The sequence below is a fragment of the Neophocaena asiaeorientalis genome, unplaced genomic scaffold (assembly GCF_003031525.2).
Source record: "Neophocaena asiaeorientalis asiaeorientalis breed wild unplaced genomic scaffold, Neophocaena_asiaeorientalis_V1.1 scaffold649, whole genome shotgun sequence".
Lineage (NCBI taxonomy): Eukaryota > Metazoa > Chordata > Mammalia > Artiodactyla > Phocoenidae > Neophocaena > Neophocaena asiaeorientalis.
Genome location: NW_020173202.1, coordinates 1,647,289 through 1,668,120, shown reverse-complemented (window position 1 = coordinate 1,668,120; position 20,832 = coordinate 1,647,289). Strand labels below are relative to the sequence as shown.

At 48.0% G+C, this 20,832-nt stretch overlaps 1 protein-coding gene across 1 annotated transcript in view; it reads right to left on the bottom strand.

Annotated features, from left to right (window-relative positions):
* Positions 1-20,832, bottom strand: part of AFDN (afadin, adherens junction formation factor) — a 94,777-nt gene that overhangs the window by 32,148 nt on the left and 41,797 nt on the right. Inside the window, exons 11-21 of the mRNA XM_024744917.1 lie at positions 20,617-20,735; positions 17,780-17,841; positions 17,447-17,652; positions 15,436-15,456; positions 14,554-14,699; positions 14,132-14,226; positions 13,472-13,737; positions 11,355-11,498; positions 9,865-10,063; positions 5,822-5,925; positions 3,702-3,788 (exon numbers count right to left, since the gene is read on the bottom strand). Of these exons, the coding sequence (XP_024600685.1) occupies positions 3,702-3,788; positions 5,822-5,925; positions 9,865-10,063; positions 11,355-11,498; positions 13,472-13,737; positions 14,132-14,226; positions 14,554-14,699; positions 15,436-15,456; positions 17,447-17,652; positions 17,780-17,841; positions 20,617-20,735 (1,449 nt within the window). The remainder of the gene's footprint in view (positions 1-3,701; positions 3,789-5,821; positions 5,926-9,864; positions 10,064-11,354; positions 11,499-13,471; positions 13,738-14,131; positions 14,227-14,553; positions 14,700-15,435; positions 15,457-17,446; positions 17,653-17,779; positions 17,842-20,616; positions 20,736-20,832) is intronic.

The window sequence follows — 20,832 nt, the reverse complement described above, 5'->3', positions numbered from 1 at the left end:
TCACTATACTATAACCGGCAGGAGTAGATTAATGTTTTTCTTCTTGTATAAAAAGTACACAGAAGCCTTAGAGCTTCACGAACCTCAGGAATCCATAGTGCTCAGCTACAGAGCAGTAAACATCTGGGTATGTAATTACGAGCTCCCTTACACGGTTGCTTCACGGGCGAGTGAACCCCGGACAGGTTGAAGCACGTTACCGTGGAGGGAAAGCAGCCTCTAAAGAGAACATCCACGTCCACCACAGCCCCCGAAGAGACTCACCACAGACTCTGCTCTTCCGACAACAGAGAGCCACATTTTGGTCTCTCGGGCGCACCAGCTTCTCCAGCTGAAACACAACTGTCTACTTCCCCCGGTGGCAACAGCGGCACACAGCTGGCCTCTCAAGGCTCGCCACCACGAAGCTGAGCTGGACGCCACAACCCGGACGGCATTGAGCAACTCCAGCCAGACCGATGCAACACTCGGACTCTTACGTAACCGGGCAAGCTCAGATTTTCATTTACTTTGTACTTTATTAAACTTTAAAAAGAGCTAGAAAAATAAAAAGGAGGGAACGGTTTCTATTTAACAAATCCAAATTAAACAGGAAGCACTGTGCCGGCCCTCAGCTGAGTGAGAAGTAGCGCCCCAAACTTCCCCAAAGCAGGGTTTCACAGAGTGGACAGCGCATGACGGTTCCAAGGCATCTGGATTCCATAAAACAGCCGCAGCCTGGAAGGGGCGTCGGCGGGCTGACATCAGAGTCCTGCCCAGGCTCACGGCCGCGAGGCCACATGCTAATTAGGAAGAAGTAAAGAAGAACGGAGCCGAACACAAAGGCCGCAGGAGCTCACGGAAAAGACCAAAACACACAGACGCAAGCAAGAGTGACAGGGGTACAATTTAATACAGCGGCCTGCGGGCTCTTCAGTGTTTAACAAGAACAAAATGACAGATGACGGCGCTGTGTGATCACCAGGGACCAGCTGAAAACGCCCCACAGGCTCCTCTCTCCCCAAGACTCGAGGTGCGGGCACACTGAGCGTGTGGCGGGAAGCGCTCTGCTCCGGGCTGCACGTGTGCAGCGAGGGAAGTCTGAGCCCGGGCGCCCACCACGGAGGACGCAGAGCTTGGCAAGCACCCCGGCTGCCCGCACTCGCTGCACGGCCTTGGACTCTCCCGAGGCCACCCACGCTGTCACGAGGGCCGACACAGCCCTAGCCGGGCATGAAGCACAGAGCGCCGTTTCAGCAACGTGGGCCCATTACAGGACTTGTTCACTCCTGCTCGACATTCCTTTGTGAGCACCAGAGAGACTACAGCTCTGCTGGAGAAAAAGCCATGGAGCCCACAGGTGAACTGTTGGAGTCGTGTCTCATTGTAAGGACAGACATTGACACACTTTTCATGCCTGAAAACGGCACGCCACCCGGTTACTAGAGCTCGCTCTTATCCCCTTAGAGCACCCGATGCCTCCGACGCTCCCTCCGAGTTCCGCACTCGGGTATCCAGCGACGCACGCGATAATGCGCTCGCCTGCCCAGCTCGACAGGCGTCCACCCAGCCCTCAAATCCAACACGCTCAAAACTGAGCTCTCGATTCTCTCCCTGCCAAAACGTGCTCCTCTGCAGGAGTCCCACCTTCAGTAAACACTCCCACACGCCCAGCTGCTGAAGACAGACCCGGGATACACTGATATTTCTCTCTTCCGCTCACTACATACACCCAGTTCAGCAACCAAGGTGAAAGCTGCCATTCAACGAATACACATCAGCGCCCAAGACGCACAGGAAGCTGGCAGCCCTGCAGCGGCAGACGAGCCAGGGTCCGGCTGCCTGCAGGGGTGTCTGTCCCAGTGACGCCACACTGGCCCACGAGTAAACGTGCTGCCGCGGCTGCCCGGCCTCCGTCTCCGCCACCACCTCCTTCCCCCGCTGAGCGGACACTCCTCCCACTTGCAAAACCAGGCGTAGCTCCCTCACTAGCCCCTGGCTGCACTTCTGAGCCCCCCGGACCACGCTCTCCAAGGCAGGAAGAATAACCTCTCAGGACCGCACTCTGATGCCACCACGTCTTACGTGAGCCCTTCAGTGGCTACTCCCTCTAAAGCCTGCAACTGCAGCAAGCCCTCGGACTTCTTGGAATCAGTGTCCTGGGGACCCTCTGTGAGCCCGCCTGGGCCCCACGGGGGGCCTGCAGGCCCTGCTGCGCGGCGTCTGGCCTTGCCTGCTCCCGCGCCGCCTCCAGGGCTCCCCTCGCCTCTGCGCGCTGGCCCCGGGGCCGCAAAGTCTGTGCCCGCCCCCCCCGCCAGGCTTCACGGCTCACCCTCCGAGGTCCAGCACACGAGGCATCTCCTCGGGGGCCTTCGCTGACCCCGACTCCACGCTGGCAGGGAGAGGGCTTCCTGCGGCTGCTCCTCACCAACCCTGGCCATGCACCTGGTGCGGCGGAGCCCTGGAGCTGGCGCCCTTCGCTCCTGCCTGTCGCCGGCAACCGCAGGCACGGGGACAAGGCTGGACGGTGACTCTCAGCCTGGCTCCTTGTCTTAGCTGCCCACGACACCTGGCAGCGTGGCAAGGTCAGAGGCCGGCCAGAGGGGGTTTGGGGGCGCCCACACGGTGCCTCACTGCTCTTCACACTCAGGACTCGGCCCAGAGACACTTAAGTAGATCCTACTCAAACCTACAGAAGACAGGTAGCTTTGTATTGAAAGAGACAGGAGAATTTCAAATCTCAAGTAAGACAAGTATCTGAAATAAGATTTTTATATACATATATGCATGTAAAAGTCAGAAAATGCGGGCGTTACATTTTTCCTGTATACTGGAGTGTGGTGGGGTAATTTTTATCCTAATAACTTCCCCCCCCCCCCGAAAATGGGCATTTGACTCGCTGAGCAAAGAGGAGAACAGTCTGTGGCCTGTAACTTCCCGCTCACATCCCCCAGCATTCTGAGCTGTGGGCCCACCTGATCACGACAGGCGGGAAACGTGGCCCACGAGCGGGACCGCGTCGGAAGGGGTGAGCGTGAGTCCTGGCCTGCGAGGCTCTGGCCTGGCTCCTTGGCCTCCTTGGGTGAGCCCAGGTGATGCGGTGCTTCAGACCGCACCTGCCTTCCACGTGCTAATGCAAAGGCTCAGCTCCTCTGGCTGCTTTAGTCCCAGTGCTGTCCTGCCTCCTGCACACCGAGGCCCTAGAATCTCGGTTGCACCATGTCCCTTCTTCCTTCCAAACCCTTTCGTTTCTCTGAGAAACAGAACACCCCACCTGTCAATGGAGAGTCTTCAAAATGAGCGAAGGCCCTCTTTCCCCTCGGCTCTCCCCAGACAGGGCCGTGCCGTGCGATGCTCCCTTGCTGCAGTGCCCCCGTGGCACGTGCACGCGGCTCGAGGCCTCTAGGACCCCTGCTGCCAGGAGCTGCAGCCTGTGGGGGGCCAGGGACCCGGGGGCCCGCTGCACACGGACACGGGAGCAGGGTGTCGGGTCCCTCCCGCCCTGGCTCCCCGGGAGCACCACCTGCCCAGCTTGGGGAGCTTGCACCCTGGCCCGTCCGTGGAGTAGTCACCCCGGGAATGCAGCGAGCCCGGGGCTCCATTCCCACGCCCTCGGCCCCTCCCAGACGCAGAATCGGACGCGCAGCTCGGCCCCGACAGCTGCTGGCCCAAGCCCTCAAGAATGAAGGCCGGCAGCCCGGCCACCACCTGTCCCGTCCTACCTTCGCTGCGACAATGCTGAGGCCCATCCCGTTCTGCTTTTTGAGGGTCACCGTGATTACTTCAGGTTCTTTCCTCAGAGGCTGAGCCTAAGAGATGGAAACAGAACTTTACTACAGGCCTGAAACACAAGTACCGCCACTCGGTCACTCGTTTTCTCTCCGGTAGTGGGGAGAGGAAACCAACAGAGAGTGGAAAAGGAAACAGTAAAAATCAACGAACACAGATACTCTTCCTGGAGTGACCTGGAAAAGTAAATACCAATAGTCTTGACTCCAGAGCCTTAAAGATGAATCATCACAGATGCTATTTAAATGTTATCTAAAGAACTTAATTTATAAAATAAAGCTAACCTTGCATTACTATCACATGAGAAAAACCTGATCATAAAGAGAAAATTAAATTTTTACTTTATTATCTTTCAGCACCAATTACTAGGTGTTTTTTAAAAAAGAAATTTACACTTACTTTACACTGTCTATGGGGAGGACTGCAAAAACAGTGACGACAAAGATGATCTCACATCTCTGTCTCTTAAGAAAATTCAACAGCAAAAATACAGCAGCCACAGGCTTCAGACAGTGGGACCCAAAGTTCTGCATGATTCTGTGAAGGCCGTGGCTGGGGAATAACTTAGCGACCAATAAGACAGGCCAGTTTCTGAACAGATCCACCAACAAAGGAGCAAGTGAAATTAGCCACTGAAGTTACATGTCCTGTACATGTCCTGCCTCATGTGAAAGAGCCAACAAAGGTAAAGAAGAAACTCCCAGTGCCCACACTGAGAGAATTTAATCAGTTAAACACGTAAGTATGCAGGCACGTGGCCAAGAAGTGGTGACTGTACACATGGCTTGTCAATTGAGAACCAAAGTCTGGATGATAATATTTTAAGGGAAATAAATAAGATTAGGTGACAAAGCTTTTTAAAATATCAAGACCTGAAATCTTCTCAGGGATCCATGAATAAACTAGAAAGTTGAAAAGAGTCGGTGATTCCATCTCAGGTACTTGCTTTTCTATAGCACCTGGGAATTAGAAATCGCTCCTGTTCCTTGCTATTAGCTCAACAGCAGCGAGTAAAGAGGATTACCGGCACATTCACTTTATCGGTAGTTAAATGTGATCGACGTGGTGTAACAGCAAATCACCAACTAATTCAGTTTTTGGAGATGCTCAAATCTAAAGTTTGCTACTAAGCAAAAATAATTACTTTGAATTTAATATACAAAACACATCACACTGTTCCCCTTACATTAAGTGTTGTCACCTTACATACTCTGGTTTTCTTAGAAATTAGGTAAGTACCAGGCACAATGTTTTGAGTAAGGAATAAGTTAGGACACCACAAGGAAGTTTCTAAAGCTTCAGAAGACTTGTGGCTGGTTTTCATAGACGCGAATCCCTGAATCTTGGCCTGGGCACACTGGCTGGTATCAGGGCCAGGGGACTGACTGCCACGTCCGTCGCACGTAGCACACCGACCCCGCCCACAGTCACCTGCCCAACGTGTGGTCACTCTGCTTGGCTCCCCTGAACCCTTACGTGGCTTAAGAGGCAATTACATTTAAGGTAACGTTTAATTAAGGTAAATGGAATGGAACAAAAAAGTTCTAAAAGGAAAACTTTCATTTGTTTGTATTTTTCCTGGAATGACTTGTTAGTGTACGTAGCATATGACAACTCTGGTCTGGTATCACTTTCTCAGACAAGGAAAAGCACCCTTTCTTGTTTAAAACTCTCTGTGGGAAGCAAGGCAAAATTCTCCCTAAAATCTATGAGGCTAGTGAATGCTGGGATGACCGCTCTTTCAGAAAGACACAAAATAGTAAATGATTTGGCACACATTTAAGACAAGGCAGAACTGACTAGAAAAAAGAAAATACTTTTACCAAAGAAAACTTCTCTAATAAAACCCACTGAGACTACCATATTAATATATTTTTTAAATAGGTATTATGGTTGACGTAACTGTGGGTATAAGTACGCTTTATTTTTAAAAGTACCATTTGTTTACAGACAAAACTATATAGACGAGGCCTGAAAATAAAAAAAAAATATTTTCAAATCGTAAGGCACCCGCTTCTTCTCCTTGTCCGTCTGTCACTGTCACGATACTTGCCAGTTCTGTGTTCTCCCGCGTAAGGTGACTCTCATAATCTGCACCTTCAAAATATATTGTCCAAGTGCCTGGCGAACGTGGGTGAGGAATTAACCTGCAAAATCCTGGGGAGAAAACAGGCCAACCGTTAAGAATGAAAAGCACACCACGTCGGACCCATCATCTCCAGCAAGGGAAGCAAGAGAAAGCAGTAACTGCACGCTACTTAACGACAACACTTATTTTCCTGAATTCCTTTTACTCTCTCTGAAAACGGACTCATCAGACATTTAAAATTGCGTATTTGCTTTGGTCCAATGGAATTTCAGCACCAAGCAGAGAAGTGAAATTGGTCTCCCCTCTTCTTTATTCCGAAGACTTTTTCCCTTACATCGATGAGAAATCACAGAAGTGCACGGAAATTGCTTCCTTGCAGATTGGCCTGCTCTGCTCAACTAAGAGCTCCTCAGTCACGCTGAGAATCTCTAACGCAGGAAAGGAAAGAGGGGCCAGAGAACGGCACCAGCACAGACGTCTGCGCACAGGCTCACACGCCGGGGCAAACGATTTATTCCACTCGTATAGCAATTCTGGGGTAGGACTGGCCTCCTTCTCATCACTCTTTGCCCACATTTTCTGACAAGTCACACTCGCTTAAATTTCTTCCAAACGAAAATTCAGAATCATTTTATACTGTTTTAAAGAATATCTCTGATATGTTCATCAGGGACAAATGACATCTTTACAAAACTAAGCCTACGTCATTCCTCATTTGTCAGATCTTACAGAGTTTCTCAGAGATTTCGTGACAAAGTCAGATCACACAGGCCCTGCACAATTCTTCTTTTCTCCAAAGTGGTCTTATTAGCAGCAGCTAACAATTACGAAGAGCACGCTGCTTGCCAGACACGCCCTGGTCCCCAAGACCTGGGTGCTGGGGGGGTGGGGGTGGGGGTGGGTCCTGGCTGGCCCCTGCTGGTACCCTCATCCACACTAGTGTTCCACCAGCAAGGATCACTTGGGCTGTTATCTTTGGACAGTTATGAGGTTGTTTGTGGTAGAGGGAAAAGAAGACATCACAAACATACTCAATTAAAATATGGGCACAAATTATTTTTACTTAGTTTTAGTCCTTTTTTTTTCAAAAAAAAAATCACTGTTTCAATCCAGTTTCATTGAAATATTACGTACAATATACTTCTTTCCCATGTTTTAGGGAATCATAATTCTCACGGTTTTGAAACGTCAACAGCTGTAATTTTCTAAACATCAGGTTTGCACGTCTGGACCATATGCACACAGACGGTTTACTTTCTCAGCATCAGGAACGCACCTCAGGTCAGGTATGAGTCCGTGCTGGTTTTATAGCTTCTCTCATAGAATCGTATCACACGAAAAAGCCAAAGGAAAATAAATTGAGAGCACACAGCAGTTCTTTCTTTGGCTTACAAAAAAATTGAGCATGAAAAATTAAAACCGCTGATGTCATAGAAGAAAACACCCAGTTCTCTGTTAGTCTTGTTTAAAAGTGGCTTTGTACTTGGCTACATTATCATCTAAGATGTATGAAAACAGCGTGGGGCTGCCTAGACCGTGAGGAAATACCACGGACGCCCCACAACGAATCACTCGGGAAAGCCTAAGGGGAAATCACGGAAAAAATGGCATCGCGCAGTCAGGATGGCGCTGCCCCCGGGCTGGCCAAGACCTTCTCCGCAGCACCTACTCTGGAGCCGGCAGCTGGGTACCCAGCACGCCCAGCACGTCCCACGGGGGCTGCTGAGTCAGCCTCCGCAGGCTTATTCACAAGGTCCCGAAGAGCAGCTCTGCCGGCACGTGGCCCCGAAGGCCCTCTGCCCGGCACTGAGCAGGCGGAGAGCAGGGACGACCGCCAGCCTGTCCTGCTGGACGCACACAGACGGCTCACACGCTGGCACCAAGTATCACCGAAGACGGGGAGAACCACGGGTGGGGAAGGTGGCAGCAGTGTGAGGGAGAGGCTGAGTCCACAGACAAAGGGATGCTGGCTGGAATTTCAGAAAAACAGGGCCACTGCCGGGAGCCAGACAGCGGGAAGAGGAGTGGACGCGGGGAGCGACCACATGGATGCACAGCACACGGTCCAGTACTGGGAACACGGCTCGTGTGCTTGCAGGTAGGGGGCCAGGACTGGCAGGAGATGGTGCCACGCCCAACGGCAGGTGACGGGGACGTTCAGAGCAGGAGAGCAGGAACCAGCCCGGCGGTGAAGGTGCAGGGCTGCCGCGTGAGTGTCAGGGAGCCCACGGGAGCAGGGAGGACACCCCAAAGCAGCCCCACGGCCCCAGAGCAGCTGCCCTGGCCACCACTTCCCTAGCAGGCCCCCGCTCAGGCCACTGCGGCTCAGGGACTCCCGCTGCCCAACTGAAGCTCTCTCAGACGTGCCTGCAGCCCGCGCCCCTCCCTTCCGCCCCGCTTGTCCCAGAGTCAGGGCTGAACTGAGGGCTCTGCCAGCCCACCGCTGCCCCCGCCCCTTCATCCTGCACACACACGGATGCTTTAAGAACCACATCCCACCCTGCCTGTGCTTCTCCCAGGACAGCACCAAGAGCTCAGTCAGCGCTCCGGGGAGGGTTACAGACACGTCTGCCAGCTGCTGTACAAACACATTTCGTTACAAGCAGCAGCCTTTATAAAATGAATTTTTTAAAACGATCAAAACCTTTGAGGATGTAAAGACCTATTGTGGTGAGTGAAACAGTCACCGAAGTTAAAAGTCACACTCACTAAGTTTATAAATTTATATATCTACGGACCTTAATTTAAGCAAAAAAAAAAAACAATAATAGAAAAGTTAACTCCTAAATTTTGCATCTCTTCTGCTACTCATCTGAGCTCCACATTACACAAAAGCAGAGACTAGAAGTGAAATCCGGTCTAATTTAAAAGCTCGCGGCTCAGGTGTAACTGTGGTACAGGCAGACCTCATTTTATCGCACTTTGCAAAGATTGTTTCCCCTACAGATGGAAAGGTCTGTGGCAGCCCTGCATCAGGCAGGGCTATCGACGCCACTTTCCCCACAGCATTTGCCCACTTCAGGTCTGCGTGTCACATTCTGGTAATTCTTGCACTCTTTCAAACTTTTCCATTATTATCGTGTGTGTTACGGTGACCTGTGATCGATCTGTGACGACTAAGACTTGCTGAGGCTTGGGCGGTGACCAGCATCTTTCAGCGATAAAGTACTTTTTTATCGAAGGCACGTCCATTGCTTTTCAGACGTACTACTTCTGCACGCCTAACAGACGGATTAGAGCACGGTGTGAACGTAACTTCCGCACATGTGCTGGGAACCAGAGCTTCACGCGCCTTGCTTTCCTGCGGTGTCCTCTTCATTGCCGTGGCCTGGAACCAGACCCACGGCGCCTCCGAGGTCGGCCTGTGTCTTCCTCGGAACACATCAACAAGAGAGTGGACAGAGGGCACAGAGTAAAAGCGGGAAGCGAGCTGCGCCGTGCCGGTGCATCGGCACACACGCGTGTGCGAGCTCGGCATCGTGACGTGCATGGGCTCGCCCCGTGCCACAGTGCCAGGGGCTCCACGCTCAGCCGCCTGCCCAGTCCTCAAGACAGCCCCGTGGGGTGGCACCGTCGACGCGCCCACTGCACGGGGGAGGTCAAAGGCGACAGTGGGGTCAGAGCTCCGGCCGTCTGGTTCTAAGGCTGGTGCTGTTCTTGCCTGCTCTGCTCTGAGGTCACCAACACTCACGGTTCGCGCTTACGGGGCAGATGGAGCTCCCAGGCTCACACAGAACCCAGGAGGGAGGGGCAGCCAAGGTCCCTCCTGCTGTAACCTGACACCAGGCAAGCTCTCGGGGCGGCCGGGGCAACACCCAGGACCCCGTGGTCTGCACGCCTCTGACCCCACGTCCCCACGGGACGCTCCCTTCCAAGCCGCTGGACCCCCAGCTTTTCCAGCACACGGCGCACACGACGCGGGCGGGCTGACACACACCGACACACGAGCGCAAGGCTCGCCTGCGTGCGGGCCAGCTCGGATGCCCGGTGTGGGCACCGCCACCCACCTCTCTGGCACAAAGGGTCCAGAAACTCCTGTAAGCCGTTTGGGATGTTTCTGACAACGTCGCAGGAGTAGCCGTCCTCGGGCAGAAGGAACGGCAGCTGCAGGTCGGGGTCCTCCTCCAGCTGCACCTCCCGCCCGTCACTGCGTGCCAGCTCGTCGGCTGTGTTCTCCGCCACAGCCACTACATGCTCCATCAGGTCCTGGTTGGAAAACAGACACAGGGCTGAGGACACGCTCGGCGACGGGCGCAGCTGACCGGCAGCTGTCAGAAAAACCTTTAAGCACGCGTAGCGTGGCTACATACACACGCGCGGGGAGAGTGAAGTCTATCAACAATTCGAATCAGTCTGTAAAGCAATAAAACACTAGCACAGCACAGACTCTTAATAGATCAGCTTCCGTGTTAATTATTAATTTCCAAAGACCTGTGGTTTTAAACAGAAAGAAATTCTTCGACCACAAGAAAACGGTCTTTTTCCCTTCTCAGAAATAGCTTTTTCCTTGCACAATTTTTTAACATCCGTTTGCTAATAACCTTATTTTTATACTTAACGACATCGGAAAAATCTCACACAATGTTAAACGTAAAAAAAATCAGGACAAAGATATCTATTCCCGGCTTACGCAGAGACTATTACCTTATTATGGGTGATTCTTGTTTAAAAACTTTCCGTTAGTGAGAGAACGTACACACAGGACGGTTCACAAATCCTAACTGTACAGCGGAGCACATGAACACTCCGCCCCCACCAACCAGCCCGCTCGGGGGACCGAGCCACACCCACTGCGAAGCTGCCCTCACTGCCCTGTCCTCCGTCCCCAAAGCCTCGGCCACCCGGGCTTCTAACCCGCGTCCTCCTGTGTCCCCAAGTCCGTGCAAATGGAAGCCCAGGGTGTAAGCCCCACACTGGAGATCAAGCCATCCATCCAATGAGGTTACCTCTCTACCAAATTCTCAGGGCACGTGCAGCACTCCTCTCTATAGAGAGCCAGCTGCAGCACGTACCGTTTTCTGTGTTTCTCACCCTCTGTCCCTTCTAGGAGGCATCCCAAAATAGCAGACTCTGTTCTGGACAAGAACCTGGGTTTTACCAGGCAGGCACCTCTGCACAGGTTGGGGAGCCCCTGCAGCTACTGCTGCGTGAACACAAGGACGGCACTCGGGGTCTCAGGTCACAGCGCCGCGCCCGAGAACTCAGATGTCAGGGCAGCCTCCTCACTCCCCGCCCCGGCTTTCCAACCATTTTCCAACAACCTCATTCCCCGAATTAAACCCCTTTCTACTGAACATGCTTATGTACTTTCTATTTCTTGCACCGACCTCTAACTCATACAGACATCAATAGCAAAAGTGACCTCGTGAGACGCCCCAGTGAATCGCCTTACTTACTAAAGAAATAAGGGAACAGATTACATAAATTTCCCTTTTCCTCCACATTTCCCTGTGCAGACGTGGCCCGCGTGGAGTGGCGGTGTGGTGCTGTCACTTACTGTAGGGACAAAAGGCTCGTCGGGTGCACAGTGGTAATTCTGAAGTAAGGCTTGAAGTTGCAGTGAGTTTAACTTGAAGCAGGTACTGTTTATATTTGGGATGTCGTCGGGTGCGTACTTATCCATCGTGAGCAAAGTGGTTGCCTAATGTAGAACAAGCAACACGAAATCTCGTGATTTCAAAGTATTCCATAAATATTCCCCTTTACAGAACATCTGTAAAACTGCGATAACTTGCTAATTTGATTTTGAAATGCAGGGCGTGTTTAAGAAAATACAGTTCCATTAACGTTACCTATATGTGTTAAACTGAACTCAAAGCATCGTAAAGGTTTTTAGATGAACTGTTTTATTAAAATATATATTTATAATGAGACTCAATAACTTATGTTCAGAGAGCATTTACAACTTCTTAGACGGCTTCCCTGGTGGCGCAGTGGTTGAGAGTCTGCCTGCCGATGCAGGGGACGCGGGTTCGTGCCCCAGTCCGGGAAGATCCCACATGCCGCGGAGCGGCTGGGCCCGTGAGCCATGGCTGCTGAGCCTGCGTGTCCGGAGCCTGCGCTCCGCAACAGGAGAGGCCACAACAGTGAGAGGACCACGTACCGCAAAAACAAACAAAAACAAAAAAAGCTTCTTAGAAACGTCAACATTATAACCATTAAGATCACCAATTACTAAGGTCTGAGTAAAACACCATTGTAATGACTTCTTTTTTAAAAGATTTATTATTTGTTTAATTTATTTATTTTTTGCTGCGTCGGGCCTTAGCTGCAGCACGTGGGATCTTCGCTGAGGCACGCGGGATCTTCCGTTGTGATGGGCAGGCTTCTCTAGTTGTGGCACGCGGGCTCCAGGGCGTGCGGGCTCTGTAGCTTGTGGCACACGGGCTCTCTAGCTGAGGAGCACAAGCTCAGCAGCAGTTGCGGCGCGCAGGCTTAGTTGCCCCGCGGCATGTGGGACCCCAGTTCCCGGACCAGGGATCGAACCCACGTCCCCTGCACTGTAAGGTGGACTCTTTCCCACTGGGCCACCAGGGAAGTCCCTGTAATGACTTTTTTAATAACTCGCTGATTCAATCAAAGTAAGAGGGCAGAAACCTCTTTCGAAACTAAATCTTTTTAAGAGACTGAGAAAGAAATACAAAATTATACATTGTAATAACGCTAAAGAAGTGCCCTAGGACGTGAGGCTCTAGACGCCCACTTCCTCAACCGCAAATGCCCGCTCCTGGTCTTAACACCTGGGAAGCTCCTAGGACTGGCTGAGCCATTAGGACACGGCTCTGCTGTACTCCTTTGTCCCTTTCTTCCTCTCTTGCTCTGTTCCTGGTGACCTGATGATTTTCTGCAGTGGTGTGCTTAGATTCCTTTCTCTTTATCTGTGTATCTGCTATAGGTCTTTGCTCTGCGGTTACCTGGCTTTGTATTCTTAACAAGGCAATCATCATCCATTTTCAAACTGGACCTTATCTTTCAGTACGGAGCTTTATGAAATACACCTTACTATTCTCAATTTAAAAACCCTTTAAGGTATTTATTCTACTGAGTACCACCTGTTACGGGCTGTACTGTGTCCTCCAAAGTTCGTATGGGGAAGTCCTAACCCTGTTTACCTCAGAATGTCACCTTATTTGGAGACACGATCCTAACAGAAGGAATCAAGTTAAATCAGGTCAGTAGGTCTGGCCTCTTCATAAAAGGCGGACGTTTGGACACAGGTGTGCCTCCAGGAAGACAAAGGCAGAGGTGGGGAGGGGTGGTGTGTCCACAAGCCCGGGGACACCAAAGACTGCCAACAGCCAGCAGAGCCTACGGAGGCCTGGAGCAGATTCTCCCTCGCAGGAACCAACGTGCCCTGGCCTGGATCTCAGACTTCTGGCCTCCAGACACAATACATTTCTGCTGTTTAAGCCACCACATTCGTTGTACTTTGTTCAAGCAACCCAGGCAAACTAATAAACCTATGTGCACATGCGGAAAACCCCAGAGGGAGGGTGCCAAGCTCCGCGGAGTCCTCGTTCCCCCCGTGGTGGAACCAGAGACGTGTACGACCGCGCCACTGAGCGGGGCCGCGGGGCCGCGGGGCAGTGGGGCCGCGGGGCCGGGACCACCCACCTGCACGATCCTGCTGAGGTGGCAGTCGGCCGCCAGCTCCAGGCCCTGCTTCTCCGCCCAGGCCTCCACGTGCCCGAGCTGCTGGCGGATGATGGCGCCCCAGTAGTGGGAGCACAGCCCCGACGCGGGGTCGGTCACCAGCCGGTTGAAGAGCCACATGTTGATGAAGTGGAAGAGCTGGGAGAAGAGCTGGATGGTCAGCGCGGCGTTGACCCGGCAGCGGCGCAGCAGTGACATGGCCCCCGTGAGCGTGTGCAGCACGTCGTCTGTGCAGAGAACGGCACTGCGTCACCGAGGGGGCTCCGGCATTAGCGGTAAACGCGCGCGACGTCTGTTCAACCTCTTTGGAACAGCAATCTCATCCCAACGGGAAGCAGTGACGTGGTCTCGAGCTACCAATACGCAGCGGTACGAACCGCATCTACGTAAGTTCACCCGGACAGACCTCCGGGAAAGTCTGATGTCGCACCAGCAGGATGCGACAAGGTAACTCTTCTTAAACAAGACACGTGGTGATCACAATTGATGAGTTAAGAATGCCAGATCCCATAGGATGCCTCGTTACTTTCATAATACCTCCCCCTCACATACAGCAAATATGAAAATGAAGCTAAACAAACAGGAGAAGGAGGGGACGAAGGAGAAGAAGAGAACCCTGACCTATTTTGGGTCTCTGCAGGCTGTTCTCTTCGGGGTCGTCCAGAAAGGCTGGCATGTAATTATTCAGTTCTGACTGGAGACAGTGGACCAGGTATCTGAAAATACGTAAACAATTTTAATCATCTCAGAATGACGCCCTGCTACTATCAGACATAACATCACAAGTGAAACAACTCGGACTGCTTAGAAATATCTTCCATGTAAAAAGTCACGTAAGAGCTGTACTCTCAGGATTCCTGAAGCACAACTGAGTGAATTAAATCTATTAAATCAACACATTTTGCATATAGTTATTTATGCTTCTTGATATCCATCTTCAATTGGGGTAAATAAAAACCCTTAAAATTAGTTTTGAAAATTTAACCAGAAAACATGATTTAGATCCTTACAGAATAGTATCATCTCCAAACACATGTTCTTACTTAAAGGCCATTTGAACCAAGTGTGCTAGAACATCCTGGGCATCCAACGTGATTCGACTAAGATCTCGGTCCTGCTTTATGAAGTTGAGAAGCTCAGATGCATTTGCCATCCAGAAAGCAAGCGCCCCTGCAATATTCTTCTGCTTCTGTAGACAGAACATGTTTCCGTAAGCAACCACAGGACAAACGACAATCACAAAAATAAAAAGGAATGCTCTTGAAAAGCTGAAGACAGACCAGTACCTTCCCATTTCCACCAAGGTATTTACCACAGATACCAGATACTTGCAGAGGAATTTGGGTACACACACAGCAATGGAAAGTAAAAACCCACTGCAACTTCTTAGGCTTCATGTATAGACACACGGATCTAATGAGCTACAATTTATGGAATCAGTGGGGGTAAGGAGGTATCGAATAATACAACACCAAATTGGAGATCGTGCATTATCTGGTAATCTGTGAAGTATACACACATGTATCCATGGTTACCCAACAGCCACCCTGATACTCAAAGTCACTGGCTTGGACACCAAGCGACTCGGTATCAAGTACTGATCTATCGTGTCATCTCCCGACCACATGTGCAGGCCAGGCAACCTCAGATGAGATCCAAAGAATAGGAACCAAGGATAAACAATAAAGAGAAGAAACAGAACTTTTGTCATTTCATATCCACACTGAAGTGCATTAAGCAAAAGTTATGAAATGCTGATAAAGGCTGCACAGTCCAAAAAGGGTTTTAGTACTGCATGTTCCAGCTGCCAAATGAGTGTTATGAGCCTCGGTCCGGTTGTTGTCGTACTTTGACATGGAAGCAGCATGAGAGACTCAGCTAAGCCAACACAGCCAGGAGGATCGGCTCCCAGCAGTATGTCCTACCTGATCAACCTGGTCTACTTCCTGGAGAAAAACAGACGCGGGGAAACCAAGCAGAACGAGAGAAAGAAACTTGTAAACAATCATGACAGTTAAAAAAAAAAAAAAAATCAAAACACTAACATGAAGGTACGACATGAGGGTACGACATCTAGTTACGCTATTCCCATGTTACACACTCATTTATAGCCCTGAGGCAGCTTTGGAAGTCTAGGGCATAAACGATTAGTTTCATGTTCTTAAAACTGGCACAGTAACGAAGGGAATTCCTAGAGTTCATCTATAAAGAAGATGTTACAATAAACGAATACCCTGATCTCTTTAAAAAGATTTACAAAGAAAAGGACTTCTTAACGTCTCTTAACAGCGTTTCGCGTTTGAGACGACTTAAACGTACGTAACTTGAGAGTCTATTCTCCTGGATCAGTTAATAAGAATGAAAAACAAGAAAGACCAGCAAAAACAGTAAGAGCTGAGAACTTAAAAATGTATTAAAGATGTATTATTTCTATACTAGAAAGGAGTAACTTGTTTTTTGAAAGTAGGTTTTTACAAAAACTGAAAGAATTTTAATTATTCCATAATTACTCTCTAAAAATTGAAGATTTTTAGATCTTCAATCTAAATATTGAAGATTTTTAGATCTCCAATCACATACTGAACCTAAATCTGAAGTCTGAAAGGCGTGTCCTGATAATGGTGATTTCACTGCCTAGTTAAGAAAAGTCCATCAAAAGTAGTTTGCTGATGGGAGTCTGATAATTTGAAATCCAAACGCGACGGAAGACAGACAATGGCTCTGAATGACAAGTGGAAAGGAAATCCACATCTGTCTATAAAATAATAAGACAGTAACAAAATGGTATCCAAATAAAACGACTTTCCTTTTTAATCTGTTTCCTCACCTGGGTAGAAGACTCATAACCTCCTCAGATTCACAGGCTAACCACTCAAACATAAAAGAAACCCTTCTTGAAAATGTCTGGCCTTTTAAAACAGTTCTGAGGGAATTAAGAGAGTCGTCTGCCTCAAACTAGTCTTTTCTAGTTTGAAAAGTATCCTGACAGGAGAAAAACAATCAAACCATCTAGCCATGTTATGTAACATTGTATACCTAGAGTTTCACAGCTGAGTAATAAATAGTGTTGACAAGTGATTTAGGAACACTTTTTTAAAAAATCTGTAAATTTACTTTTAAGGACTTTAAACCTCCAAGTTATCTAAAAGTCTGGAAAACTATTATGCCAACTCTATCAACTATAGACAAGACAGTACTAAAGGAAACACACCATTCTGCCAAGAGAATATCCTTATTTCCTGAAAATTTTAAAACTGGTTTATGAAAGAATTTGAATCTGATTTTCGTCGTGAGAAATCTCACGATGTCCATTATACCTACACAAGTTTGCTATCAAAAAACCCAGATGCTAACTACCAACATCCTAGTAGGCTCATTATAAAAGAACAAGTCCTTTTTCATAACCATTAAAAAATTCTAAGGAGGTGTCAGGAACTGATGGGGCGGGTAATGGAGGGAAACTGCTCGGCGGGTGAGGGGTCTGTCTGGAGTGATGGAAAAGCTATGGAGTCAAGTTCAGGAGGCTGCACGACACTGAATGTGCTGATGCTACCCAACGACTCACTTTAAAATGGTTCATTCTATGTTACGTGAATTTCACCTCAGTAATTTATTATTATTTTTTAAATTCTCAATGCCTTCTCACAACTAGTGTAATTTCAAGGGTCTTCTTCATGATCATTATGTTACCATGTACGGTTTCTCTTCCCTTATTTTAAATTTTGTAGGGAAGAAACAGAAACGAAGTTTACATTTCTTTTCAACTTTTAAAGCTATACAATTTCTAATCCTACTTATGTAACTTTCGTTTTAGAAAAAATTAAGACGGAGTCAAACATGTAAACAAATCTGAAATGTTAAAAAAACTAACTTAACTGATTTAAAAATTATAAACACGGTCATTGAACTGGCGCGGCTCTGCAGGCTGGTGCTTACCTGAATGACCCCCTCCATCATGCTCACCATCTTGTTGACAATGGCAATCACTTTGTGCGTCCGTTCTGCGGGACTGACATCGGGTCTGTACTGGCTGGACAATACATACCGACACGCCATATATAACACGTATGTAGGTGACAACTTAAAATGGACTGTAGAGCTATTAGTGTAATTTATAATGGCAGATAAAAATGAATCTTCAGCTGTGAAAAGATTTCAAAAAAGAAGAAGAAGAAGAAAAAAAAAGAACAAAAAGAACCCCATGAAAATCAGATGGAGAAAAATGGAACAAGAAGTAATTCACTACCAATGGAATCTGAAATTACTCACAACTTTCCCTGAATTCAATGCTTGCAGGCAGTATTAGGTCAGGCCCAGGAGCGTCCTGAGTTCTGAAAGAGGAAAATGGCCATTTCTTAAAATCCGGTCACATTAGCTAATAACATCACCGACAACCAGTGCAGATTTCTGCAACTATTTCTTAAATGTCTCTATATAAAATTTTTTCAAATAACACACAGCCCGATGACTGGTTTTCATGTGGAACCTATTCAAACGTTCAAATGAGTGAACTGGGAGTGACCGCGTCCCAGCTCCTCACAGAGGTCAGGTCCTCGAAGTATCTGCTTCCGTCAGGAGAACAGATCTGACCCTGTTTCTTTATTATTGATGAAGACGTCGCGTGGAGCAGAGAGATCAGGCTGCCAGGCACCTGCTACCGCGATGGCTCAAGTGACAATGAAGAGACACTGCTGGGAGACACAGAGAAAATCTAAACCACACTGAGCTTGAAACTGAGCTCTCACACAGGAAAAAGAAAAGCGTCCTAAGAGCTAGACATCGCCTTTCTCTCCCAAGAGAGGTTAGACACGTGACCCCTGCCATTCCAGGTCCCCTCGACCACTCAGTGTTAGCATTTGTCCCCGCGCACGGCGACCACGCCGTAGGATGACTAACACGGCTGACTACAGATCTGCAGGTACAGACGGGCGAACTAAAGTGATTCCTTTCCAACAACAAATGTTCTGGTCCCTCCATCCTCATCTCCACGCACCAAAAGACGAATAAGGAGAAATATAATGTGAGTTCATTCAAACGATCATAAACATGAAAAAGTAAAAACAAAAAAAACCTTCTTTTCACCAAATTACATGCTTCAAAGTTTATTATCCAGTCTATGATTTATTAATTTGGACTTAACTCAATAATTTAGGTATAAAAATGCTCTTAGAAACAGAAGTAATTCAAAAGCTCAGTTATTTTAATGTGCCTTTCTTATGCTGCCGTATTTGTAAACATGTGAAATTGCAGCTAAGCAGTTATTTTCAATTTAATACCCGTAACGTGAACCTGGATAAATTTTTACCAAATTTTTTTAATGCTTCATCACTTCAACACATCTATTAAAAATAAGGAATTTAAATTCTCATTGAAAAAATTTTAAAAATGTGTCAGTGGTACTTTAGAAGTCTTTTCCATCATTCATAATTGTTTCCTTGACTAAGGTTAGTATTTGATCGCTCATGAAAGCCACTTAGATTTTTATGACCATACCAGTGTAGAAGAACTGCTTACACTAACAATGTATTATATACACGAAAAACACAGAGACTGAAAATGGGAAGAACCATCTGTTTCCATCACTGCCCTCATATCAACAAAGCAACACATATTTATATCCAATAAAACTTAAGCAAGTCTTGGCAAAACAAAAGAATATGACCTTGCAAAAAACTTAACTAAAACATACGCTCACAGGAAAAAATAATTTCTGACATACAATTAATCATATGGCTATTCTGACACTATGTTACCATATATTTATTAACTGTATTAATAAGTTAGTAAGTATACACTTATTAATTTTGCATATCCTAAAAACATTATCCTGATCAATCTTCCCCTCCCCTAATGACGATTTGCTTATTCAAGTATTTACGGGCTTAGAACTATGATACACACCTCTTGATCACCTTATACGCAAATGGAGGTTAACTCCTTATAAGACTAATTCACCGTTCTGAACATCTAATTCTAGAATACACTACCAAAATCAAGTCCGGACACAGAAAGTAGGCTATTTCTTATTATATCTAAAACAAATTCTCCATGTATAATGATTCATACTGTAATTGTAAAAATATTCACAAAAAAATACTGAATAATAACCAAAAGCCCATAATAAAAATGAGGTAAGAACTTGAGATTCCCAGATGAGTCTACAGATTTAATTACTATGATGAATGCTATTAAAATCTTATAATGTACAGTGCCCTCTGCTGCAAGATGGAAAACTTAAGCACTGCATCAGTCGCTTGTCGCCTGTCACCAAATGGTAAGCGACCTGCCTCAGCTAATGCCTTGGTTACTGGATCTGCGAAAGGGAATGGTCAGCATGGCCTCATCAAAAGTCTGAAAAGCACCGAAGACGAGCGCTCCTGGCTCCACTGCTGATAACGAGAGCGTTCACACCCAGCTCCCCCGCTTCTGTGCGAGGAGGGCTCAACACCTACAATGAACCACCATGCTTTCCAACACCGAAACAATTTTAGAAGCCACAAGGAAACAGAATTCTGACTTAAGGTGAGATGTATTTAAAAATCTTAAGAAAAGGAAATAACAAAAGGTCTATGTTCTCTGTTCAAAAAAACCAGGCAAGACCAGTGCCAGCAGAGAAAAAGCCTCATCTCCGTCTATCAACACGGAGCCATCAGGGCATGAGACAGAGCAGGATGGCACTCCGTAACTCTGAAACACTCAACTTCAACCTCATTTTTGGCTCTGTGTATTTTTAAACACGTGAGGATTTCCTCTGGAAATGGGTCAAATGATTAGTCTTATCTAAATATCAAAATGATCAAATATTAAAATCCTCCAAAAATTCCCTTTCCCCCTGTTTTTACCAAGTAGCACATTTAACATGGAAACATCTTAATTCAAACTGCCTCCCGTTTCAACTGGATGAGGCCGTGGCATGTAAGCGAGGGATGTAACTGTTGATGAAGCATTTTTTTTTTCAATTCAGTAACATGAAAAGGAAATAACCTTAACGTACTGCTAACACTCTAAAAATGTCAGCCAAACCTCTGGAGTGAGTAACCTCTAACCCAAACCCCCTCCAGGTGTACTTTCACTCCTTTCACAATTCCAAAGCACCCATTTCCCACCTGCTTTCTTGCCTGCGGTAGTCCAGCTGCTGCTCCACTCTGACCATGGGCTTCACCATCCCTCGCTCGGCGGTGCCGGCGGCAGACAGCCCCCTGTCGCCGTCCAGCCTGGAGGAGCTCTAAGTCCAGGGGAAACACAGGGCGTTTAAACACAGCACGCGGACCAACCACGCTTCACACTCAGTCAGCGTCGTGGGGGAGGCGGGGGAGGCGGGG